The 27,689-nt window shown below is 45.9% G+C and overlaps 1 protein-coding gene across 2 annotated transcripts in view; it reads left to right on the forward strand.

The window, feature by feature from the left end:
• The window catches only part of BMPER (BMP binding endothelial regulator), a 208,370-nt gene that overhangs the window by 93,190 nt on the left and 87,491 nt on the right, over nucleotides 1-27,689 (forward strand). For both annotated transcript variants that reach the window (XM_080664939.1, XM_080664938.1), the window contains exons 7-8: nucleotides 19,972-20,071; nucleotides 24,809-24,918. In XM_080664939.1, the coding sequence (XP_080521065.1) occupies nucleotides 19,972-20,071; nucleotides 24,809-24,918 (210 nt within the window). The remainder of the gene's footprint in view (nucleotides 1-19,971; nucleotides 20,072-24,808; nucleotides 24,919-27,689) is intronic.

Consider the following 27,689-nt stretch of genomic DNA (forward strand, 5'->3'; position numbering starts at 1 on the left):
CAATGATAACTTTAACATGACCTTTTAATCCAGTGATTATAATGTTTGAAAGAACGTTCTGATTTGTATCTTTGATTTCTAAACGTATGTTTGTCTTTGTCTAGGAGCACAGATGCTCCCAGGGAGTGGGTAGGCTCAGAAAGCCAAAGGTGCACCCAGTCGAGGGCTTGGCTCTGGGTAATAACACCTGCACAGCCCAGCTTCAGGCAGATGGTTAGTGCCCGGGGCCTGAGGTGAGCTAGGCAGGGGTGGGCAAACTTTTTGACTCGAGGGCCACAATGGGTTCTTAAACTGGACCGGAGGGCCGGAACAAAAGCATGGATGGAGTGTTTGTGTGAACTAATATAAATTCGAAGTAAAGGAGCGGAGGGGAGAGCAAGAGAACCCTCTGCTTTTTCGGCTCCGCGGGCCGGATAGAACAGCCGAACGGGCCGGATCCGGCCTGGGGGCCGTAGTTTGCCCACGGCTGAAGGGATCCCAGGAAACAGCACATACTTCCGGGAGCATAGGAGTGCATGGTGCGCACGCATCCAGGGAGGCACGTGTCACATTCTCTTTAGGAACTTCTACCCCATGGCCTGGGGCTCAGGGCCAGAGAGAGAAGTGATGCTAGCCCCCGGGTGTTAGGCAGAGTAAATGTTCAATGATTTTAAAGGGGGCCAAGGTGGACGACCGGCCTGAAAGCATGATGCAATTTGGGTGCGAGCCGATGGGGAGACTAATACTCATTTCAGACCACAGGAATGTTCGTCTGTGAACCAGATTTGGGGAGAGCAGGGAAGCCTAAGGTGCTGCTAGTGCCTAAACGGAAAAGCTCTGGAGACAGAGCTGCCAGGGTATTTCTGTCCTGCCTGTGAGGCTTTTGCATTTGTCTGGGAGCTGAAACAGGGTTCATCAGGTAGCTTGTCTAGCTCTGGGGATGATGGGCGGGGGGAGGAGGGGGAAAGGAGATGCCCATGACCAGGAGGTGTCAGGATAAAGCTCAAGAACTCTTAGAGTTTCAGGAACAATTCCAGATTCCCCTCCTTTGGGCTCAGCGTTAGAATTGGACCTCCTGGCCCAGCCTCGTGAGAAAGGTGATCCAGGTTGAAGTACCTTGAGGGAGTTGGGGAGATAGAGGGCTTGAGACTGGTTGACCCCTTACTTTGTTTTGCCCTGGAAACTGGGATGGGGATGTGGCTCTAGGTACATAGATTTGGAGCAGTGGTGGGGAAACAGGACTAGAAAGAGTTAAAAGATGACCCTATTAGACAATCAGACATTTTAATTACCATCATTTTTATGAATCGCAGATTTTCCATTGGGTAATTGTCTTTGTGGGTCAATTTTATAAAGGATTTCTTAAATTTTAAAATGAGAGGGAATATGGAAACTTCTCCTTCAGCTTTCTTTAGGTGAAAATTTAACCATTTATATGCCATAAGTGTCTATAGATTCAAGCAGCAGATCTTTTTAAATTAAATTCAAAATATCATGGCAGTTAACTGGCTAAGCAAGTAGCTAAAAATGCCATGTTGTTGACTTTGGTACAACAGGCTCGACTCTTGTAGGTCCTGTCTACACAACACAGTGACCGTCTTGTGAGGACACCCTGCCTAAAGCCCATCGAAGAAGGGTTAGCCGGAGTTCCACAGCCATCGGATTGATTACCAAGAGCTCAGAGTCCCTAAAATGAAAATGGCCACTGTGTTTATTTATAAAAGTACTTTGTTGGGCCTCTAAGTTGAAGTTGATGACAGATAATGTTTTTAGAGAAAAAAAAGCACAAACTCTGGAGACGTAAGCATCTGCTCTTTCTCAGTCTTGCCTTTTAGGTTTATACTTCATTTTTTAACCCACACAAAGGGCTGTCTTCTTTCTACTGAGTACCTGAAAATATGGGTGTAAATGACTAATATGGATTCTTGACAGTTTTACTGGAACAAAACCGGTGTGTTCAGGCTTTGATTGCCCAGATCTGGCTGCTCTGGGGTGGTGTTGATTGTCCTTTTCCGCCCACAGTCCATACGGCCTTACAGTCCACTCAGTGAACTTGCTGGGTGAAGCGATGATGTGCAGTGTTTCCCTGGGACCATACAACTCATTTCTGTGACCCAAATGTGCGGGCTATACTTTGGTTTGTTTCTCAAGGTTGTAAGAACCACTTCATGGAGGTAGACCTCCGGAATGTGAAAGCCAAAGTTTTTGAGTCAAAAACTTGGTGTGGCCCATGGACCCCTTTTAGTCCCCAAGACTATTTCAGAGTGTTCACGTGCTCAACACTACTTTTATCATAACACTAAGGCATTACTTGCCTTTTTTGGGGGGGGGCTATGTTTATATTTGCATTGATATTGAGAGAAAGTGCTAGAACCTCAGCATCGTCATGACAATGGCACCAAAGTGGTTGCTGTGTTAGTCAGTACCATGTACTCTCAGTTAAACAACAAAAGCCACTTTTACTTAAAAATGTCCTTGATGAGACTAAAATTATTTTTATTAAAGCATATCCTTGAATATACATCGTTTTAACATGGGAAGTATGCAGAAGGCAGGTTGCTGAATATTGAGATGAGTGGACATCTAAAGGGAAAACACAATGAGTTTGAGTTGTGAGCTGATCCAGTCACTTTTTTCATGGAAATTACATTTTTTACTTGAAAGCATGACTGACAGACACATTGTTTTGATTTGGGCATTTGGTAGACATCTTCTCAAAAACAGAAGAAGAAAACAAGCATGTCATTTTCAAGAAAATAAATGGCAGTCTAAGTCACCAGTGATAAAATTTGAGCTTTTGTGGGAAAATGAGACTTTGGGAAAACTTTTATTTGCCACTGAAGATGTAAGAGATAGTAATATATGTATTTTTTGATATTTGATAATGAAATGTACCAACATTTGGAAGATCTGCCTAAATCAATATTTTCCAAATGACCAGTGCTCAGTGTTACCAGAATCATGCGTGGGGAATATGTCCACCCAAACTATAAGAGATGGTTTTGAATTCTGCATTATAGCCAATCTTTAAGATTGTTGAGTATGGTATAGAATCAAAGAAGAGTATTCATAATGATATGAAATAGGTCTTAAAATTTGCTTCTATTTTCTAGCTACATATCTGTGTAAGGCTGGATTTTCTTTACATACTGCATCCAAAAAACAGATGGCAATAAATTGAAAGAAACTAGGAAAACCCCACATCTCCTATTAAGCCAGACATCAAAGAGATATGCGAAGAGGTAGAACAGTGCCACTTTCCTCAGTAATATTTTGTTTGTTTTGGAAAGTATATAGTTATTTATCATAAAAACATGCTACTTATGTTAACACAATTGATTTTTGTTATTTTATAATGAACAAGTTTTAAAAATTCATCAGTTTTAATTTCTAGCACAATATACATATTACTAGGTAGATATAGCCCATGTAAACAAAATCTCTTGAGTAGGTTTTATAATTTTTAAGAGTGTAAAGGGATCCTGAGATCAAAAAGTTTGAAAACCACCGCTTTCAACTACATTTTCCACATATGGCCTAGCTTAGGAATCCATATCTTGTTTAAATATAAAGCAAATCGTCTTTCACATTTCCCCTCCAGTTTCCTTAGCATTTCTATTGTTTGATTCCCATGTGTTTATCCAGAAATGTCCATAAGATATCTATCTATCTATCTATCTATCTATCTATCTATCTATCTATCTATCTATCTACCTGTCTATCCATCATCTATCTACATATATATATTTAAATATATTTTTATTGATTTCAGAGAGGAAGAGAGAGGGAGAGAGAGAGAGAAACATCAATGATGAGAGAGAATCATTGATCGGCTGCCTCTTACACGACTTACACTGGAGATTGAGCCCGCAACCCAGGTATGTGCCTGACCTGGAATTGAACCGTGACCTCTTGGTTCATAGGTCGACACTCAACCACTGAGCCATGCTGGCTGGGCCATAAGAGATTTTTTTTGCTGACCCCCATTCTGAAGGCTCCCAGGTGTGCACACTGTCCACCTGGGAGGAGGTATGAACTGCGATCTCCACCCACCTGGAGGGGAAGGGGGGAGCCGTGTGCAGTGATGGACAGCTGTCACCGTGTTTTACATCTGGCTAACTCCTTCCAAAGGAAAGACTGACAGCTGGCTGGGCTGTGCTGACTATCCTGAATGCCTCTGTGTAAAATCTTTCTTATCTAAAGACACAACTGGAATTTGGAGGCATGTTCATAAGTTCATCATAAAGAATACCCTCAATAGGATGGATGGAATAGTACATGGCCAACACAATGTTAATTGTGGAAAATCATGAAAACTGCTTGCTAGGTTTTTAAGCAGGGAAGATAGATTACCTGAGGGCATTAGTCTACCAACAAAAGCTGTCATTATTGGCAGGCACTGGGGACACACTGGTGAACAAGATACACAATCCTGGGCTATAGATATACAATTATGCATGCATGTTGACACAAATTTGACAGTGAGGAGTAAAAATGAAAACAGATTAATGGGGAAGCTGCTGCAAACCTTATTCTTTTTGAAAGTGGTGTTTTGTTGATATTAATATTTATTTCAACATCAGGGAAAGAGGGGCTGGAGATAAGTGTGAGATTCACGCTATGTTGACCCCTGTCTCCTTAAAACACTGGGCACTGGGAAGGGCGCTGGTCCTCCTGGCGGCTCCCAACCTAGTGTCCTCGCCTGATCCCCAAATTCCTGCCTCGATTTACTCTGTTTATGCAGCTCCTTGACCTAACCTAGCCTGGTGCTGTCACAGCCTCACTGCGGTTCCAGGCGTTCCCACTCAAAGGGAGCTACAGCGGGAATCAAGCCTTTTCCTTGGATCTTGGTGCCTGACATTACCACCTTCTGAGGGTCCTACAAGGGTTCTATTTGTGTACAATGTGTCATTTCTTAAAGACCACCCAGAGGTGGAGGTTGAGGGGCAAGTTTGCTGGGCAAAAAAAGACAAGAGAAAGACACGTCTGGAATAGTCCTCAGCGTATCCTACAAACACGCCTTTTATACCCGGGCTAACCATATGTGCCGCCTAGTCAGCTTGGGAGTTAGCAGCCAGCTCTGTTTTCAGAGGATGTGGGAGGTGGAGTTTTCACACTGTGGTATTTAGAAAAGTTCCAGAAATGCCAGGCGTCGGTAGGGTGACCTGGTTTATGGAATTGGGAAAGGGCTTAGAATTCTTTTCTTCTGTAGTAAAATATGGAAAAGTTCTGAAAAAAAAATCAAGATAATCTTGAAAAAAATAAATAAAAGAATGGGAATCCTGAGATAGCTTGTAACGACAGTATCCTGCAAACAAATAAAAATCACTGTGTTTTTTGAAATGTATTAAAATATAACCTGAAGTTGACTTTGAAGAGCGAACTATTTAATATAGTATTTATGGGGGTGAGAGAAGGTTTCGGGGAATAGAATTGATGGCTCAATTAAGGAATATTGACTATGTAATATAAGGACTTATTTAACCAAAAATTGTCACCCACAAATTTGTGCCAAAGACAAAGAATGCTATAGTTGCAGATGCTACGACTGATGTACCGTAGTAAATTGAAAGGTGACCATCATTTTAATTGTGGTCCTCATTACACGGTACTGGAATATGTTCATGTGCTGTGTCAAAAGGGTTCTATGGTGAAATAACTTTGAGTAACACCGGATCCCGTATTCTCCCCATTGAATATGCATATAAGTTAAAGGATAAGAAAAGTCCTGTGACAGAGAAACCTATGTCACTTTGGTTAGCACAACCTAGCCCATTTCTTTGTGGGAATATTGTGTCATGGAGTCCCTGTTAACCTTGTAGGAAACAGGATTCGCCAAAGTACTAGTTTAAGAAATGCTACTGAAGCTAAAAATGCTACTTGATGATTTGGATGGAAAGATTCGGCCAATCCAGACACTTCTTCCAGTGCCTCTGAAATAGGACAGGTAAAGGTCGGCATGTGCTGGGAAGAAATTGTCATCATCGTTCCCTTCTGGCTAATGCCTTTGTATGAGAAGATGGCAGCCAGCTGGGGCTGGGCAGTCTTCCTGAGGGATTCTGTGTGCAGAAGGCCACCTATCCTTCCCTCTGGACCTCAGGTGGACTGTGGTCCCGGCGCCCATCAATGATGTGTTTTACAGAAAAAGCATTTTAAAAAAATGGTTACACAGTGACCTATTTTATCTGCAAATAGGGGAGCAGGCCAGCGTGTGTTCCTTTCTATAGCAAGATGAAATGGTTTCACCCCCCTGCCCCGCAATGCCAAAACACACCCCTCCTTAGGAAAACAAACATTTGCAAGTTTATTTTATAAAATCTGCGTAGAACTTATATAAATATATTGTGACAGCCGCTGTCACACTGCACATATCAAGAAAGTGCTTTGAAACTTTATGCAAATACATGGGTGATGTATACACTACTGTACACCCCAAAGACTACTCCATGTGTTGCTGGTGCCAAGGAAAACACCAGTGTTCTCCGGCAAATTCACAGGGAGAGCCACCGCAGCCCTGGGCCCTGCACAGCCATGTTCTCCTGGCCAGTGGAATGGTCCCTTGAATGACTATGGGGTAAGGGAGCTGAAGGTTCGATTTTTATTGGTAAGTTTTATAGGTCAAGTACATAGGTCAGGTACTGTTCTGGGTACTTTAAGCGCATTCACTCATAAAAGTTTCACAACAGCTTTGTGAAGAAAATGGCATTGTTTAGTAATAATGTGACCAAGACTCAGATGAAATAAATTGCCCAAGGTCACTCATTTATTCATTTATGGAGTTGGCTGGGATTCAAAATTAATTTGACCCGGAATATTTGCAAGAGCTAACATTTAATGAGCACTTACTGTGCACCAGGCACTGGGCTAAAAGCTTTACCTCCGTCGTCTTATTCTTTATATGCACTCTGAGAGTGGGTACTGTTGTTTTTCCTAATTCATAGTCGAGGAAATTGAAGCTTAGGCAAGTTAAGTCACTTTGGTGCCAAGTGGTAAGGATGGTGCAAACTGGGGTCGGAAGGAGCCCTTAACCTCAGGGGTTTGTTCCTTTGAACCATGAGGGTTTCCAGTTTTCCTTCTTATTTTTAAAAAATGTTTTTATTGGTTTTAGAAAGAGAGGAAGGGAGAGGGAGAGAAAGAAACATCCACTGGCTGCCTTCTGCATGCTCCCTACTGGGAATCTAGCCCACAACCCAGGCATCAAACCAGCAACCTCTTGGTGCATGGGACAATGCTCAATCCACTGAGCAACACCAGCTGGGGCCAGTATTCCTTCTTTTTTTTTTTTTTTTTTAAATGTATTTTATTGATTTTTTACAGAGAGGAAGGGAGAGGGATAGAGAGCAAGAAACATCGATGAGAGAGAAACATCGATCTGCTGCCTCCTGCACACCTCCTACTGGGGATGTGCCCGCAACCAAGGTACATGCCCTTGACCGGAATCGAACCTGGGACCTTTCAGTCCACAGGCCGACGCTCTATCCACTGAGCCAAACCGGTTAGGGCACCTTCTTGATTTATAATCTGGAACCTTTCTTGATTTGTACTGAGCTTTAAGGTATAACTGATTTGCTCATGCCGTCACTGACTAGGAGTTCATAAACATTTTAAGAAGTCATTATTTTCCCTCAAATTTTCGATTCATCCTCCAGTTTCTGGAGTTTAGTATCATTGCCCCATTCATGGATGTTATTTCTGCAACTCTAAGAATGGATCAGATTTGGAGTTTTGAGACTATTTCAATGCAAAGACCTCACGTATAATCATTAGCTGAAGGACATGGCCTTTTTGCAAAGATGCACAGCCCTTAGCCCGTCACATTAGGACACGTGTATAACCGAGCTTCTCCTACATCCCATGGACCCTGTGGATCTGGGAATGTTTGAGAACAGGATCATTTAAAATTTCTGCTATGAACAGTTTTGGTGCTAGTACTGCTCTTGTCATTTCTAAGTTCTAAGGACTCTTATTTTTTCATTTTTACTTTTTATTTCAGAGAGGAAGGGAGAGAGAGATAGAAGCATTAATGATGAGAATCACTGATCGGCTGCCTCCTGCACACCATCTACTGGGGATCAAGCCTGCAACCCCGGCATGTGTTCTGACTTGGAACTAAATGGCTTTTTAAAGTAGAGCCCATGAGATCTTCTGAGAACTATGGATTCTGAATCCTTATCCTTGTGTGGTTGCCCAGGTTTCCCCACCACGGCATGTTTTATTACAGTTGTAAAGAGAGCAACAATTTTCCAGGGAGAATTGATCCAAGGGAATGGGCCACTTGTGATTTCAAAGTTGATCTGCGGGGGAATTTGTAAAAAAGGGAGCAAGACCTGAGCCTGATGGGCTCTCAGGCCACACCTGTTCAAAGACTCAGTGGGTCATACTCCTGGGCCCAGCACTGGAAACACCTTCCCAGAACAAAACCACAAAACGGTCATTACACAGGATTGTCCACACTGTATTGTAAGTAAAATCTAACGTAAATAAGTGTATTTTCCATCTTAGTGTTTTATTTGAGGGGAGATGGAGACATTTTATTTTGGAGTCTCACTCACAGTCTCTGAATAGACCTCATGAGAGAGGTCCCCAAAGCAAATATAAAAAATGTATGTCCTATCTAAAATTTAAGGGAAATACTTCACTGCAAGGGCAATATTCACTATCTACACACTCGTGGATATGCCAGACATTCTTCAGATCACCAATGTAGTCAACCAATCAGAAGTAGCATTGTTCTGCTCAGCAGTTGGTCATATACTTTGAGTTACTTGTTGACATCAGGTCTCTGAGCTTGGCAACCAACCTGTTGATGAGGCTCTTTATAAATAACACAGATGGATATAAAAAGTTATTTTTCTGGATTTCTTGGTCATAAAAGTGCTGGGTATTCTGCCTTTAGTATGTAAACTTTCAGTTAATCTGCCTATCTTCAAGATGTTGTCACCATCCTCTGGTTGGCCTGGTGTAATGAAACGGTGGGTGATTTTGAACCACTGCCTCCCTGAGTTCTGGACATTTGCAGCACAAACACTCCCGTTCAACTCTGGTCTTTAAAGGGAGCCTCTGGGCATGTTCTGAGTGGCTGGTCTTGGTCCACTGACCACGGAAGTCCTAGCTGTTCTACGAGGGTTGGTCTTTCCAACCCCAGGTGTCCTTTCACTCTCCTTCCGTCAGTTCCTAGGAAGCCTGGGGACTGTCCTGGTTTGTGTTGAGGCCTTTAGGGTAGTTCTGGCATGCACTTAAACTTCTGTCCCAGCGATGGCCTCCAACAACGCGTCCCGAACTGCTGGCCTTTCCGTATCATCCTCTCACAGAAGGTGCTCATTGCGTTGTTCAGGTAGAACGTTTCCCCACTCCTCCACAAGCTTACGGACTTCATGCTATGGTTCTGCATCTTTTTTGAAAAAAATCTGGGGTTGCTAAGCAACTTGTCACAGTTCTGGAGCTTTTGTCTACTCAGACCCTGTATGTGTCCGGGCAAGCTTCCTACCCAGCTGCTACCTCACTGAGCTACCTCCTCCCTCTTGGCCTCTCCACAGCATGTGCTGGACACGATTACAAGACCACGCTTCTGAACCTGACCTGATATTATTCCAGGAGAAGCTCAATTTATATACCTCACTGCTTCTATCAGAAACCAAACACTTTCTCTTTCCATCTGGCCGAATATGCAAATACAGTTATCAGAGGATACACCTGGGCCTTGTCCATAGGGGCTGTCTTATTCTCCCCTGTGCTGGACACCGAGGCCAGCCTTCCTGAAGTCAGTGTTCATGAGAGAGGGGATACCACTCTCTGGGCTGGATGAGTCCCCTACTGCTGTGTCTGTTGATGTTGCCATGCACTGCCACCACTTTCCAGGCACCTGGGTTCTCAGCCTGGCGTGACTGCTGCTGCCATGCGCTTGCATTGTGCATTGCCACTCATGCCCTGCGGGCCTCTGATGACAGAGCATGTGTGGAGGGGAAGGGGGAGGGACCAACATCCCTTTCCTCTATGTATGTTTTACTCAATTATAGGAATCCCAAATCCATGGGGCCTGTCCTTGACTATTTCACAGGGGTTTAGTGACACAGTCCTCTCAGGCTTTGCTTTCAGCATCTTCCTCCCCTTGGACCAACGCGGGCATCCATGGCACTGGATTTGGGATGAGTTGAGTGGCAGATGCCAAGATGCATTCAGATAACACCTCCCTCCTGTCTGTCGACTCAGTAACTGGTGATTCCGTTGTGCTGCATCTCTTCCTCCCTCAGGATGGACTTTTTTTCTCTCTCTTTCTCATGAGAAGCCAAACGAGTGAACCCCTCCCTTTCACTGGACTTGCCCAGACATGTCAGAACACTAGCTTTGGCTCAAACCGGGACCCCCCACCACAGCTGTTTCCAACAGCCTGGACGCTTCTTTTCCTTTGATCATAGTTGGCCTAGATCGCAATCATCCCAAGAGCTTGCCAAGATTGGGTTGCAGCCTGATTATCTCAGAACATAAACTTCGAATTGGTTGACAAGACCAATACCCAGGGGTATTACCAGTTTGAATGAATAGTGCCAGAAACCTCTAGTCAACCTGGACCGTGTCCCTTGATGGAGGCCAGAGTGTTTATAGGGCCCCATGACACTTTACTTATAATGTTTTAATATTTTTTAGAATTTTAGGCAATTGGCACCTGATACAAAATAGAGAAGTGCACATGGTAATTATACTGAGTGGAGATTTTGAAAAAGTTCTTGTTTCAAGACCACAGTGTCTAACACAGAGAAACTCACAAATTTGTTGAATAGGCAAAGCCAAACTGCTGTGACTAGTCCACTGCTATTCGGAAATTAAAATAGACTTTAAATGTAATTTTATTTTTCAGGAGTGTGTTCAGGCATACTGTATTAGGAAATAGTTCAAAGACTTCTAAGTGTAATTTTGTCAATGTACTGAGGGAATCCAGACAGATGTTGTTTTTTAAATATGTTTTATTGATTTTATAGGGAGAGGGAGAAGGAGAGGGAGAGAGAGAATCATTGATGTGAGAGGGAAACATCCATCAGTTGCCTCCCACACGCCCCCTATTGGGGATCCAACCTGCAACCTGGGCATGAGCCCTGACCGGGAATTGAAGCAGCGACCTTCCTTTCAGTGCATGGGTGACCATCAACCAATGGAGCCACACCGGCCAGGGCCGGGCATATCTTACTGAAGACTAGTTCATTTCAAGACCACAGATATTTTGGTGCCTCAGGAAACCTCCCTGGAGCATACACCTTTCTGAATTATTTTCAGCTTTAACGACAACCCAACTGAAAAACCAAGCAGGTCTGATGTTACGTTGGTCTTGCCGTGGAGCTCGGAAGACAGAGGCACTTGAGGACGACAGAAGAAATATTAATGGGGCTCCTGCCTGGCGTGGACGCCCAGCCTAGCTTCGGGGCAATGATAAGTCCAGATGTAACATGAAGGAAACAGATGAAGCAACACGCAAAGCACGTGGCCTGCATAAATTAGTTTTGGTAGCCGAAACTTAATGGTCAACAGGAAGATTCTAGAGAAGCAGTTCACCACTGATGCCCGTGTTTCTGTCTCTGCGGGGCAGTATTTCCAGGGACTCTTGCCCCATCCGAGGTCTTCGCGGGCCTTTGTCCTTCCCGCATGTCCAGCGCGTCTGCGGTGTGGACCGCCTGGCGCACATGAGAAGCGCCCCTTCTCCCGCACAAGGGTGTTATTTCCTTCCTCTCAGGACTGGCTCATAACTCATGGAAGGTGTGAGTTCTGAATGATTGTTCCTTTCATCTCCCTGGCAGCGGGCCAGCCTGCGGATAGGGCGTTTGATGTGCAGCGGTGGGCTTGCAGCAGCCCTGACTCCTCACATGATGATGAAAGGGTGACCTCGGATGCAAATGGCAAGAGGAAGAATGGGGCTCGTTTCCTCTCTTTGGCTCCTTCTCTCAGGTGGCAGTTGAGAAACGTCCTACCCGGGTGGTCTCGGGAATGTGCGCTATTGGGAGGGTGTTCTCTTGTAGATTTATTTGTTTATTTATCAATCATTTCAGAGAGGGAACACCCGTGCTCGCTGGCGTGGCCGGGCCAGACTCTCAGGGTCCCATCGGCAAGCCCTACCTCTCTGCTCTGGGAACCCAGGAACGAGGTATCACCTTCCTCAGGGCAGATGGCTTATGCTCAGCTGTCCCTCTGCTCAGGCCTGCAGACACCAAACACACCGCGCCTGGCAAATTCATCCTGATGGCTGGGGCTTGCCCCGCCCTGCCCTTCCCAGGGTTTTTGCTCAGCCATCTCATCTGAGCTTGGTCCCGTAGGATGGCCTTCTCCTCCTGCTTCTCATCTAGGAAAGAGAGGAGTGAAATATCTGTGGAAACCCAGAACTAGTTGGAATTTGCCGCAAACGGTATGTATCCCAGTCTTGTCAGTGATGTGTGTGTCTGACTGCGTGGAACACTGGGTTTGGGGAAGAGGAAAAGTTTCTAAATTTTATTTTTTAAAGCAAAAACATTAATTAAGAAAACAAACACAAAAACCTGCCATTCAGCTAAGTGACAGGAAAGAGCGAAGAGCGAGGACTCAAAGAAGACACACTTCACCTTTCAATGTGAGGCTTAACATACAACAGTGAACGCATGCATACCACCTATTAACCGGTGGGTCTGAGGGTCATTTCAGGGGCATTACGAGCTCTGGCTCTACCTCTGTGCACGTGCCGCCTGCACAACCAGGCCTGCCTGCTCACTCAGGTGGCCGCCAAAAGCCGGCCAGGAGCGTTGCTGTCAGCAGGTCAAGGCCTCGCTGTGGTGCCTGCAGACCCCTGCGGAGGCCACCCGGGCACTTTCCTACAGTCTCTGCAAGTGTCTTTCAACAGGATGGGCACAGCCAGCCTCTTTGGGACTCATCTCTCTGGCCCTCAGAACACCCTGCAGTCCCTACAGGGCTGGTTGGCATGGGCCAGACGATGACTGGGCAAGTCATACAGCTTGGTGGGAACGTCAACTTAGGGGGTTTACTGCTCACCAACAGGGATGGCATCGTGGCCTTCAGGAAGCCTGTGAGCAACCTGGGAGATTTTCCTACTTCATTAACCCTCCAAAATTGTTCCTAAAGATGTCCATCCGCACCTGGGATTTTGCCCCTGACAAGGAGAGAATAAGATGAGAAACTCAGATGGTCTGCTTACCATGTCACCTTCTAAATTTCGGATGAAATAACTAGGCATGCACATAAGGAGAAGAACAAACAACTTGTTCAGCTCAGCAGCCGTGCAACCAGGGTTGAAATTGAGGTTCTTGACTATCTTTTCTTTCTGAAAAACCTAAGAAAACCCAGCTTTTCCTGGAGGGGAAGGTGGATGGAACAGGTTATATTGGTGTGTTGTAGTGACTTCAGGCCTGAACTATTACACCTGGGTCTGCACAGTGAAATTACATATCTTTTCTTGACTAATAACTGTGCTAGGCAGAATAATGTAGCCCTTGACTCATGAGATGTCCATGTCCTAATCCCCCAAATCTGTGACTGTTACTTTATATGGCAGAAGGGACTTTGCAGATGTGATTAAGTGGAGGCTTTTGAGATAGGAGATTACCCTGGGATATCTGGATGGTATCTGGTACAAAAGTCCTTATAAGAGGGAGGCAGGCGGGCCACAGTCACAGGAAATGTGATGACAGAAGCAGAGGGCCAGAAACAGAGCAGATAGAAATTTGAAGATGCTACACTGATGGCTTTGATGATGGAGAGAGGAGGCCATGAGCCAAGGAATGCAGGCAGCCTGTAGAAGCTGGAAAGGGCCAGGCAATGGATTCTTCCCTAGAGTCTCCAGAAGGAATGCGGGCGGCCCTGCTGACACTTTGATTTTAGTTCAGTGATTGATTTCAGACTTCTGACCTCCAAGAACTGGAAGATTAATAAATGTGTGTGGTTTCGAGCCACTAAGACTGTGTGGCAATTTCTTGCAGCAGCAATAGGAACCCAAAACAGCGACATTAACAACAGCACACTTGGACTTAGAAACATTAACTGATGGGAAAAAGAAAAGGGATTTGCTTCCGGTTTGATTCCCAAGACAGAGCATGAGGTCATGGTTCTCTGAATAGGCAGTGAAGGACAAAAGGGTTTTTATTGTTGTCAGCCCAGAGGGTACTTCCCACAGGTATCGTTTACTTAAACTTTATGGGACAAAATAGGTTATCTTGGCCAATCTTTCCCCACATGTCCTTGACTCAGTGTAAAATCAAAGTGGGGTTTTATTTTGCATTTTGCAAAATCCAGTGCCTCAGGCAGCAGCATCTAAATCACCAGGGCAGGTTATTAAAGATGCAGATGCCTGGACTGTGGTTGGGGAAACTTTGATCTAGTGCAATTGTTGTCCACTGGGAGTGATTTTGTTCCCAGGGGACACTTGGCAAAGTCTGGAGACATTTCTGTTTGTTACAACCAGGGGGTGAAAGGTGATACTGGCATCTCGTGGATGGAGCTATCTACTAAACACCCTACAAAGCATAGCACAGGCCACAGAGAACACTGATCTCACCCGAAATTCGGCCAATGGGGCCAACCTCTAAAAACCCTGGTCTAGTGGGCCGCACAGACACACACCTGAATTATTATACCACTGTGGTATACGCCTATACGCCAATGTAGTGTGTGTGTGTGTGTGTGTGTGTGTGTGTGTGTGTGTGTGTACCTTTCTCTCTCTCTCTAAGTAGACTCATTACCCACCACAGTTTGGGTGTCCTCTCTCCCCTGTCTACTCTACTTCTGTTCTCTTAGCTGGACAGCTCACCTGCTGCCCTCCTCTGCTTGATTTCCTGCCTACTGGCCCCGAACAGGGAAAGCCAAGCACCAAGAGCTCCACCCCTGGAAGTAACTGCCAGGCTCTGAAACTTTACCACAAGAAATATCCAGGTCAAAGTGAGGTAGTGCCAAAGACAGTGGGTTTTTTCGTGTGTGAAGTTTTGTTTCGTTAATCCTCACCCGAGGAAATTTTTCCATTGATTTTTAGAGTGAGAGTAGAAGGGAGGGAGACAGAGAGAAACATCAATGTGAGACACATCACTTGGCTGTTTCCCACACGTGCCCTGACTGGGCCTGGGAATCGAGTCTGCAACTGAGGTACATGCTCTTGACTGCAATGGAACCCAGGACCCTTCAGTCCATATGCCGGTACTCTAGCCACTGAGGCAAATGGGCCAGGGCTTATGTGTGAAGGTTTTTGATCCAATTTGTAACTCAGAGTGGGTGCACTGCTCAAAATCAGCTTTGCACCACTATTTGTTATGACATAAGTATTCTGTGTCACTCACGATGTTTTTCTCCCCTACACCAGCCCCTCCAGTGTTCCTGTCTCCTTGTTCCCACCTTCATCTGGAATCAATGAGAACTTCATTCTCTTGAAAGAACTGAACACTGGACAAAACAACCATTGTAGAATGTGTCCAAGTGCAGCTGATTGGCTGTAACTGGTTAGAAATGCACTGCTCCACTTCTCGCCTCCCGTCAGAGAGCCGGGCTCTGCGCCCTGGTCCAGGGACGGGTTCCAGGCTGAAGGACAGTTTCCAGCTCCCACTTCTCAGTGGTCCTCAGGGGTGGGAGAGGCATCCTGCCTGCACATGGCTATGGTTGTATCATCCTGCACTCATCGCTCTGTTCAGGAAGAGTTTTATTACACAACAACTGCTACCCTAGGGTAAACTTTGACACAAAGCATTGTGTTCTTGACTGAATCAGCTAAAGCAAAAGTCAGGGGGCAGACAAGAGACCTGGGACATGTTTCAAGTCTTTTAAAAACAGCTACTTTTGGAGAAGCATTCAGATACGCAATTAGAACAAATGACCACCTCTAAAGAACAAACTTGCCCTTCTAAAAGGAGACAAATGGTGAATGTCATGACTCATCAGTACTGGGGAAGTTCCTGGCATTCCTTTCTTTGTTGACCAGGTGAGAATAGAGTAGTTACATGAAGATGTTCAACTTTATGGGAGGGTGGCACCTCTCACCCCTGAGTTGTTCAAGGGCCAGCGATAGTCAGTGTCTCTATGTATTTTAACTATCTAGAAAATTTCAAACATTCAATAAAATACATAGGATCCTAGGAATCCTACCAGCTTTATAAGTTGAGGTTGACTGTTGGTTTTTTAAGTCTCAGCACCAATAAATATTTGATTATTACCTAAAATGTGCAAAAGTCAAGGACATACAAATGTAAGTAGATGCAGACAGCCCTCAACTGTGCCTTCTCATCAGCATCCTGTGGTTAAAGACATTTGAAGAAATCAGCCGGTTCTAGAGTTCATCAGAGTGGTGGCTCTGTCCTTCATGGAACAAACTTTTACTGAAATATCCCTTAAGCCCATCACTTTTATGAAGGATGTTGGGCTCTCAGGACTGATTCCTGCCCCAACAATAATCTAGTGTGAAGGCAAAACCAGTGTCGTCTTGTATGTGTCAAAAATACAGGAGAATACATGAGAAAAGAAGAGATGTGGGAAGACGGAAGAGGTGCCTGGGACACAAACAGATTTAGAAGGCTTCATAGATGAGAAGAGGCTTGAGATAGACCTGGAATGAAGCAGGATTTCCATATGGGTCAATGACGGGTGGAGAGAGAGAAAGAGGGATGTATAAAATACACTGAGTGGCCAGATTATTATGATCTCTGAATGCATAATAATCTGGCCACTCAGTGTATATCCTATATAATAAAAGGCTAATATGCAAATTGTTCCCTCAACCAGGAGTTCAACCAGCAGGCAGGCCGGCCAACTGCCCATGTCCCCTCCCCCTGGCCAGGCTGGCCGGACCTCACCCATGCACAAATTCATGCACCGGGCCTCTAATATGGACTTTCTCTTTAGGTTGAAGTTGGGAGGAAAGAAGATTGGAAAGAAATTATGGGTATCTTGACAAAGTAGGCTAACTGTGATGATAATAGAGAACTAATGTATCCGAGTGTTTTCATGCAGTGTTTTTTGTTTTTTTTTTTCTTGCTCTCTGAACAGTGGGTAGAATTCCATATGGTGACTTAGGGAAGCAGGCTTTTTCCATTTCTTGCGAAGTTCTTGATGTGCCCTCCATTCAGCCTGTTATCCATCCAGAAGAGAGAGAATAGAGCATTGTGATTTTTAAAATTTTATTTATTTTTAATTTATTGGGGTGATATTGGTTAATAAAATTATGTAGGTGTACGATTCTATAATACATCATCTATGTATTGTATGTTCACCCCACGCCAAGTCTTCCATCACCATTTATCCCCCCTTCACCCTCTCCTATCTTCCCTCAACCCCCTTTCTCTCTGGTTGCTATCAAAGATTTTTGTGGTCTATTATTTCCATTCACCTCCTGTTGGTTGGAACTGAGTCATATGGCCGCACCTAACTGCAAGAGAGTCTGGGAAATGTAGTGCCTCTGTGTTGGAAGAAAAAAGAAACAAATGTCAGCGAGTGACGTTTAGCCTGAGTGAGTTGAACTTGACCCTGAATGCAGTGGTAATTCATCCTCTACCTTAGTATGGGGGCATGCTCAGTGGTGATGCAAGCTCCATCAGGAGAGTGATTTATGGAGGTTACATTCACTGCTATATCCCCAGCATATGCTAGGCCTCCAATATTTGATCAAATAATGAAATGATGGATGGGTGCTGGAAAGGAGTCCTGACCATATGGAACCTTCCTGGATCAATTAGTGGAAGAGATTTGAGGCAGGGACGCCAATTAGAAGGTGATTGCGATCATCTAACAGAGCCCAAGTGTGTGCAGGTACCGTGGGGATTCGTACATTTTTAGGAACAGAAATGTTTACTTCTGCTACTTTAACATTTTTAGTTTACAGCATAGCCACAGCTTATAGTTTAACCAGAGTCCCCACGGAGCTGAAATCATAGAAAGAAGCAGCTTGTGAGCCAACGGGCCTGGGGCTCTGTGGAGGCATCCCTGGGCAGGCAGCCTGGGGACTGGGACTGTGCCACAAGCTGCAACCCAAACCAAATAAAACTTGACCAAACCAGCAAACCCCCATCGGAGTTCAAGTTACTTTAGAGGACTCTGGGGAGACACACTCCGCAGCTGCATTATGTATGCAAAATGCGCTCTCTGACCTCATTGTAAGGAAAATTACTGGAGTCCACACAATCTTTTGCCAGCTTTCCAAAGTGTTGGACAAGTTCACTCCTATGCAATTAGGCAACATTTAAAAAATTGTAATTTTAAAACATGCCTGAAAAATAGATGCTGATCCAACAAGAACAGAGAGTGTCCCCGAGAAGAATCCGTTCTCTGTGCTCCTGAGAGAAGCCCGCACACAGTTCGCCTCATGCGGCCGCGGCTCCCACATTTTAGGGAGTTATTTGCAGATAGATTTCTTGGAAATGAAAAGCTAAGGGCAGCCTGTGTCCTCCCTCTCGATCTGACATTATGGTTTATGTATAAGCTGGGGCTGACCTCAGCGTCTGCTCTCTCCTCGGAGTCCGCGTCCCTGGAGTCCGGTGAAGGGCCAGACTTTCGGGTTCTGCAGAGTCCAGGGAGGAACCGCCCCTGGAACAGCCAGGATTCTTAGGAGCTTTTTAGTGATTCTTGCTGACCTGAAAATAATGTAAAAGCAACAGAAGAGCTCTTTGTGGTATTTTCACATGTTCTTTATTGGTTTGGGGAAGGATCCAACAGTAAAGTGGTTTAAAAATCATAAATATTTAAAAAGACATCATGTGCCCTACCCTTTTCATCCATCCCCACCAAAAAATAAACTATAGTAACACAAATGGCAAGAACAGGAAGAGAAGGCGGCAGCAACAGGAGGCGGCAGTGTGCGGGGAGGGATTGGCGGTGGCCCAGGCGCTATGTGGCTCTGCAGAGTCCCTGCAGAAGGTGCTGGGGACAGAGGAAATGCGAGGGGCGTCTTTTCCCCGCCAGGCCCGAGCTCTGGGAGGCCAGTCCCTCCTTCCCCGAGGCCTCTTGAAATACAAGTTATCAGCCTGAGACAACGGATGCCTGAGGCTCTGAACTTGGTTTCTACCTCAAATCGCAGAGAAGCCAACCGGTAGAAATGATTCACAAATTCGATAGCAAATTCATTCTGCACAGGGTAGTTTTCCCATGACCCTTGCAAAGGTGTTGGATGTAAGTTGACTCAAAAGCTGGTGTTTTTGTTGTGTTTCATCTTGCTTTTCCCCAGTCCCAGCTTTCTGAAGATTCAGTTACAAGTTTGACAACCAGGTGCCTCTCTGAGGGCGAGAGAAGGGAGTGGGCATGCTGTGTGTGCGCCTTCTAGGAGGAAGGAAAGGGCATCAGCAGTCACAGAGGCTGGAGGGTTGAGAATGGGGGGGCAGGGACACTATATGAAGGCTCTAGACTTCTCCCCGGGCACACGGAAGCTCTGCCAGCTGTCTCAGTATCATATACCTTCTACCGAGGTAATGGACAGATTAGGTTAGCTTGGTAAATTCAGTGCAATTGTTCATCTGAATACCGGCTTGCAGTGCACCCATTCTGAGCAGATTGCCCGCCTCCCTGATCCCAACCCCTCTGAGCCATCCCAGCAACACCCTGTAAGCTGTGGCAGGCAGGGGAGCCTTCCTGGAGGAAGATGTGCAGGGCCTACAGAGCGATGGGGTCTGGAAGAGGGGGTTCCTTGGCTTGCTTGGGGTGGGGGAGGGAGGCCAACTCATCCTGGTTTGCCCAACACTTTCCCAGTTTTAGTCCCGAAAGCCCCAAATCTCAGGCACTGAGACATTGGCTGGTCCTCAGGAGGACAGATAGAGGCCTGGCCAGGGTGAGAGTGATGCTCTCATCGTCTCTCAGAGGGCAGGCTTTTTGCTGGTGCAGTTCCTGTGGTCTACAGGGAAGGGAGAAGGAGGCTTGGGAGAAGTTACACGGGTCCCAGCTGTCACCCAGGACTTAATATCAGGGAAGGCCCTGGTTTGGTTCAAAAAACCTTGGTCATCGGATCTGCATTCACTGACTTTGCTAAATGTGCTTCTCTCTCTCTCTCTCTCTCTTCTTCAGGGAGGCAGGACACAGTGTGTGCGCGAGGTCTGTCCCATTCTCTCCTGTCCTCAGCACCTTAGCCACGTTCCCCCGGGACAGTGCTGCCCCAAATGTTTGGGTGAGTGACAGTTTTAAGGTCAAAGACCATTGTAATATATTCTCACTGGTTTCCACTGAGCGTGTTCATCCTCATGGCTGTGCTGGGTCCTCAGGGTGTCCTGTCTTCGTGGCAACCTCTCTAATTAAAGGAGCATCAGGTGGGCGTGGGGGTTGGGGGGGGGGCGTTCTCTTTTCTGAGTCCTTCGCGGAGATTTCTTCTCTCTTGGCCTCCCTGTGTCTGTGACCTGGTGCACCAGACAGCCTGGGGCAATGCCCTCTTGTGGGAGAACATTATTGAAGACCCTACCTTTAATCGGGCATCTGATGGGTCGGAACAGATTTTAAAGGCATGTGAAGTAAACAGAGGAATACAGATTCCTGGTACTTTCAGAGGCAAAAGCTTAACATACCAAAACAAGAGGCTTAGAAGGGAACCATGGGTAATAGCCAAAAAAGGAAGCACTAGCTCGCTCCCGCTGCACATTTCCTATGTACTGAGCACCATGAGAAATAGTTTATATGCTTCTTCCCATGTCATCTTAAGAATCTTCTGTGCACCTGAAACCTGTGTGATTTTGTTAACCAGGTCACCTCAACAGATTCCATAAAAAATAATCTCCAGAAGCTGTGCTCTGTAGGTACCAAATACATGACATCATTTGAATGTGTGGTCTAGGTGCGACGGTTAGTTTCATTGTCCTGAGAGCGAAGGTTTCTGGAAGATGGCATAGCCAGGAGGTGACGGGTTGGCACCTGAACTCGGTTCTCTGTGATGCCTAAGCCTGTGCTTGAAGCTGCTGCAGCCCGATTGCCCTGGGGGCATGGAGGCAGCATGCACGTCGCCGCTGGAAGGGAGACAGTCCATGAGGGAGGCTCTAGAGCAGCTGTGGGCAAACTACGGCCCACGGGCTGGATCCGGCTGTTCTATCCGGTTCTCTTGCTCTCCCCTCCGCTCCTTTACTTTGAATTTATATTAGTTCACACAAACACTCCATCCATGCTTTTGTTCCGGCCCTCCGGTCCAGTTTAAGAACCCATTGTGGCCCTCGAGTCAAAAAGTTTGCCCACCCCTGCTCTAGAGCATGAGGTTGGTTGGCTTTCGTTTATCATCCACATGCCAGCTTCCTCCATATGATCCTTAGTCTCTTGAGTTAGAGGTCAGACTATTTACGATTCAAATAAAAGTAGCTTGAGCCATCATACGCATACGGTAGAGCACCCAGCAACCCCACCAGAATCTCCAGGGACCCTTGAGGGGGCTCCTATTTTCCCGGTCACTTCTGGCTTTGTGTTTCTGCTCCTGTTATTTCTGTCTCTGTTCCTTACCTTGCCCCTGCCTCTCTTGCTCCTTGTGCTCTTCTTCTTTTTCCCTCTCTTCCCCTCCTCCTCTTCCTCATCCCCTCTTCTTCCTTTTCCTCATCCCCTTCTCCCTCCTCCTCTTCCTCATCCCCCTCCTCCTCCTCTTCCTCATCCCCCTCTACCTCCTCCTATTCCACATCCCCCTCCTCTTCCTCTTCCTCATCCCCCTCTACCTCCTCCTATTCCTCATCCCCCTCCTCTTCCTTTTCCTCATCCCCCTCTACTTCCTCCTCTTCCTCACCCCCTCCTCCTCCTCTTCTTCATCCCCCCTCCTCCTCCTCTTCCTCATCCCCTCCTCTTCCTTTTCCTCATCCCCCTCTACCTCCTCCTATTCCTCATCCCCCTCCTCCTCTTCTTCATCCCCCCTCCTCCTCCTCTTTCTCATCCCCCTCTACCTCCTATTCCTCATCCCCTCCTCCTCTTCTTCATCCCCCTCCTCCTCCTCTTCCTCATCCCCCCTACCTCCTCCTATTCCTCATCCCCCTCCTCTTCCTCTACTTCATCCCCCCTCCTCCTCTTCCTCATCCCCCTCTACCTCCTCCTATTCCTCATCCCCTCCTCTTCCTTTTCCTCATCCCCCCTCCTCCTCTTCTTCATCCCCCCTCCTCCTATTCCTCATCCTCCTCTTCCTCATCCCCTTCCTTCTCCTCTTTCTCATCCCCCTTTTTCTCATCCCCCTCTTCCTCATCCTCCTCTTCCTCATCCCCCTCCTTCTCCTCTTCTTTGTCCCCCTCCTCCTCCTCTTCCTCATCCCCCTCTTTCTCCTCTTTCTCATCCCCTCCTCCTCCTCTTTCTCATCCCCCTCTTCCTATTCCTCATCCCCCTCCACCTCCTCCTTCTCTTCCTCATCCCCCTTCTCCTCATCTACCTCATCCCCCTCCTCTTCCCCTTCCTCCTCCTTCTATATTTTGTCCTTTTAGAGGTCCTCCCATCCAGTCTCTCCCCTCTGATAATGCTGTTGAGTCAAGGCTTGTGTCTTAGATTTTACTGAAGGTTTGCAGTCAACGAGGATGGTCACTTTACGGTGAAGCACAGGGAACAGCACACAATGAAATAGTCAGCGTCCTTGGTTTGTAAAAGGTCTTAGCCATTTTGCCTTTAGGAAAAATTTACCATTTGTCTCTCTTACTTGGGCTCCTGTTTCCAGGTACTGTCCACACCCTTTTCTGAACCCTCTTGCCTTTCTTTCATAATTTGCTTTTCCCAATTCCAACACGTCCTGTTGGTTTCTTTTTCTCATCCCCAGCTTATCCCAGCCATACCCTTAAGTCTGTCTTCCTACAACCAAATTGTCAAATGAAGGTGTCTTGTCAACTAAGGCAGGTTTCTCCTCTCTACCCAACAATGTTTGCCTTCATGCTACACACACACACACACACACACACACGTATACTTTTTAAGTAAATATGAAATAATTATGAGGATGAAGGAGACTTGTTTAGACATGCCTAACTGAAGATATTGCCATTGATCTGTGTGCTTCTTGGTCAATGTGTGCTGGTGACCCCAGAAGAGAATTAGCCCATTTGCCATGGGTGGGGTCATCATGGCATGGGCCACAGTAAGAGCAGCATTCCACCTAAGCAGGAAAGTCACCTCAGAGGAGGTGGCGTCCGGGGCCTGGCCTGGAAGATGAGTAGGATTGATTAATGCTTTGGAGCCAGTCCCATGGACATGCTGAGTCAGAGTTTCTCACATGAGCAATGGCTGCTATATTGAAGGCAGATTTTTTCTGTCCATTTGTGGTCATAAGACTACAAAAGGAACAGAAAGTCTTAGGAAACTTGAAAATCATAATTCTCCCAAAGGAAACCTTTTTTTTTGGTTGGGCTAAACCCCAGTGGAATATTGTAGAAATGGCTCAAATCAGGCTGTACACGGAGTCTCTAAACCACTTTTTAAAATATTTTATCTTATTTTGGGCCATGATGACTTTGGGATTAAGGTAAGATTTTATTTTTTTGGTTGTTTTTTTTTGGGGGGGGGTATAGAAAGAAACAGACCCCCACCCACACATACACACAAAAGATAGGAAAGAAAATACCAGGATACTATCTAGATACTGAAATCTTAGACTAATTAGAATTTTGGCTGGTTGGATACTGATTTGCTGTTAAATTTTCCTGTCACCAAGATTCATTCACGTGACACATCTCTGTCTCTGACATCACAGCATTCTCCTCTTGGCTCTTTTTCAGTGAAGAGCCTGGTCAGAGTTTTGTGTACACAGAGCACACGATGCCCCTTTAAGAGAAAGTGACATGGCCCAGGGTCATATTTAGATGATCCCACCACTCATAATGATAATACCTATCACCTGGCACTTTTTGGCATGATTATTGAGTGCAAGGCTTTGTAAGGAAAACTCTAAACTAGCCACTAAGATTTTTTTTTAGGTAAAATCCACATTTTACGCAAGATAATTTAAGCCATTGGTTACATTTGTGCAGGGGAGGCATTAACTTGTTGAAGAGTCTTTTTGCTCAATGATATCCTGATGTAGCCATCCGTCCGTCCATCCATCCATCCATCCATCCATCCATCCATCCATCCAGGCAACAATATTGAGGACTATACTTGTAGTAAAAAGAACAGGAAGGGGCTATTCATTCTAAGAGGGGAAGACTTCCTCAGAACATGTATTTTAATTGGTGGAGAAGAAAGCTTAACTATATCTACATATTTATTTATATCCTGCCTTTTGCCAAGGAGAATTTAAGTCCACTTCAGAAAATAGAGGAAGCATATGGAGGTAAATTATAGGGAAAAGGCAAACTAATTTAATTCTGCAGAGATGCGATGCCTATGAAAGGTTGGACCCTTGGCATATGTAGTTGGATTCTGCCTCTGTGGGCTCTTTGAGTTAGCATCACCCTTTGTGCCAATGGACTTGTAACTTCTTCAACTGAGATGCTATATCACTAGTTTTTCTCTTTGCTCATTCTTTTCCTTCATGGGATATCTTGCCTCTGTCCTTCCAATATTCACTTTCTGCATAATTTTACTCATTCTTAAATGTAACTCAGGCATCCATCCTTTGAGAAGTCTTCTCTGTCCTCCTTTCCCCAGGGTTCCCAGATTGGCTTCTTTCCAGAACAGAGCATACATTTGTGCCGAAATCGTATTTCGTGGGCTTGTTTCCCCAGTAGATTCTGAGCTCCATGAGGGCAGGTCTATGTCTTAGTCCTCTTGGTTCACTATATGGATATTCAATAAAGATTTGTTGACTTATAGTGTGCAATCAAACTCTTTGTAAGGAAAACTCTCTAAATTAATGACTTCTGGGGATGCCCTGGGAGCATCTGAGTGTTGAACTGCCTGTGCTGTAATTGCTGATGACCAAGGGGGACGTCCTTGGCTTCTGCCTTGCTTACACTCTGCCGTTGCTTCCCTCTAGGTCAGAGGAAAGTGTTTGACCTCCCGTTTGGAAGCTGCCTCTTTCGCAGTGATGTTTATGACAATGGATCCTCGTTTCTGTACGACGACTGCACGGCGTGCACCTGCAGGGTATGGTGGTTCCGAGGGGCTGCCGTCTGACAACAGAGCATCTTGGGCTTTAGTGTTAACATTGTGGCCAAACACGATGTGCCATTTATCAGAGGGAGGCATTATTGATGCCACTTTAGGGTGAATTCACACTTAAGGTTACAAGGACCCAAATTACAATTCACTGTCATCCCCTGAGAACAGCAAGTTAGGGGTTTTTTTTTTTGTTTGTTTGTTTTTAAAAAAATATATCTTATTGATTTTTTTACAGAGAGGAAGGGAGTGGGATAGAGAGTGAGAAACATCGATGAGAGAGAAACATCGATCAGCTGCCTCCTGCACACCCCCTACTGGGGATGTGCCCGCAACCAAGGTACATGCCTTTGACCGGAATCAAACCTGGGACCCTTCAGTCTGCAGGCCGATGCTCTATCCACTGAGCAAGCTGGTTAGGGCAGCAAGTTCGTTTTTAGTGGTGAGAACTAAACTCTGAGGGGCTGTCTGCGGCACTTGCTAAACTCAGACAAATGCAAGTGGCCGTGTTCTCTGGAGCTGATGAGCCACAGTGGAACCTCTGGCACATCTGGCAATAAAAGTGGCCTTACACCCCAGAGGAAAGATTTTCCATGCATCCATCACGAGATCACCCTGGTAGTTTGGGAACAGAGTGTTTATGTTTTGTTCACCATGTCATTCCTTATTCGAGGCACCCCTCACTTTTCTCAAAACGCAACCAGAGCCTAGTGACTGGTAAAGAAAGAATTCCACCACGCCCCCATTTTAAAGGGATACACATCCCACATTTCTAGACGGGGCTTCTGTGGCTATTTATTTTTGGAACCAAGAAGAGAATCATTTATACGGAGGACTTCAGGGTCATTCATTAGTGAGTTAACCCAAACATCTGTGTAGCATGAGGGTAGTGCTGTTGGTGATGGTTTTGCTTTTCACAGCTAAAGGGCAAGAGAGGGCCAGAGGGGCGGCTTGCTCAATACCAGCTCTGAGTCAGCAGCCGTGAGGAGGGTTCAGAAGGTCCTGATTAGCCGTGGCAGGCTTTGTTACGTAGCAGCCCTGCTGCAGGGAGGTGGCTGAGTAAGGGCTGCCCTGAGTGCTCCCTGGCACTGAGAACGGGCCGTTCCTGAGCCTGAGAGGACTTTCCCGAGGCTCCCTCCTCTCTTCGTGGCTTGCGTTCTCCTATGGTAAACAGGGCCGCTCCTGCTGTTGGCCTTGGCCTCCATCCTCAGGACTTTTCTTCCTGTTCAGGAACTTCACAGGTTATAGCTTCCTCTTGGGGACACTGAGCTTCTGATAAAACCCATGTCAGTCCCAATTCTCTTCACTGTAGGAAAGCCAGACAGCCCCTGAATAAGCAGGCTGCAATCATTCAGGATAGTCAGTATTATTTTCTCTTCGCTTAGAGCAGGGGTGGGGAACATCTGACCCGTGGCCATGTTAGGCCCGCAAAATCATTTGGTCTGGCCCTGCCAAGGCATTAGGGGTGAGTTAACTAAATGTTTGGCCAAATATAGCTGACTAATTTTTAAGTGGATAATTTTGTATGGCCCAAGAATGATGTTATAAATATCCAAATGGCGCCCTGACCAGTTTGGCTCAGTGGATAGAGCAGCCGTGGGCAAACTACGGCCCACGGGCCGGATCCGGCCCGTTCAGCTGTTCTATCCGGCCCATGGAGCCTCTCCACTCCTTTACTTTGAATTTATATTAGTTCACACAAACACTCCATCCATGCTTTTGTTCTGGCCCTCCGGTCCAGTTTAAGAACCCATTGTGGCCCTCGAGTCAAAAAGTTTGCCCACCCCTGGGATAGAGCGTCGGCCTGTGGACTGAAGGGTCCCAGGTTCGATTCTGGTCAAGGGCATGTACCTTGGTTGCGGGCACATCCCCAGTGGGGGGTGTGCAAGAGGCAGCTGATCGATGTTTCTCTCTCATCGATGTTTCTAACTCTCTGTCCCTCTCCCTTCCTCTCTGTAAAAAATGAATAAAATATATTTTTAAAAAATATCCAAATGGCCCTTGGCGGAAAAATGTTTCCTCACCCTTGATATAAAGGATATCAAATGGCATTTTTTGAAGGATCACCTCAGTGTCATATTAATCTTGTATAATTAATCCATGAAGGTATAGTAGATGATACCAGAAGTACCTCTTGAAGTTATATAATTAGCACAGAATCTATGGGAGTTACATAGGTTGATTTATACAGCCTACATGTATATAATTGCTCGGAAATGCATCCTGGCTCAAAGCTTACCAGTGGGGTCTGTGTTTTGGAGGGGGTTTTCATCTAATTTCTCTGCCATTGTTCTCACCTTAACTCAACACTCTGAAGGGATTGCTGATCTACCTGGGACACTCCTTTTCTCCATCCCTGTCTTCCACTAAATTTCATGGGTGTTTGGCTCTTACAGTCCTTCCAGCCGTGGACCTGCTCCAGGTGGAGTTGTGTCTTGTTGGCTGGGGAACTAGGGAGGTTTCCTTTTCTTGACCTCTCTTCAGTGTGTGGTTGAATGAATCAGCAGAGGCAGCTCACTAAGCTATTTAGTTCATGGAATACCACTTCTTTAGAAACCAGGCCACGCCCCTTAAAGTTACAGATATCAACTTGTCACCCTCAAAGGTTAAGTGGCCTGGTGAAGGTCACAGTTTATGGAAGAGCTCTGGAACCCAGGTCCAGTTTTGGAATTGCTCCTTCCATTCCTGTTTGAACACAGAAGACACTAATAGATTTCATTTGGAGGTGGCACATGAACTGTTAATTTTGCTCTTTGATC

This window comes from Plecotus auritus (assembly GCF_963455305.1).
Source record: "Plecotus auritus genome assembly, chromosome: 4".
NCBI classification, from domain to species: Eukaryota; Metazoa; Chordata; class Mammalia; order Chiroptera; family Vespertilionidae; genus Plecotus; species Plecotus auritus.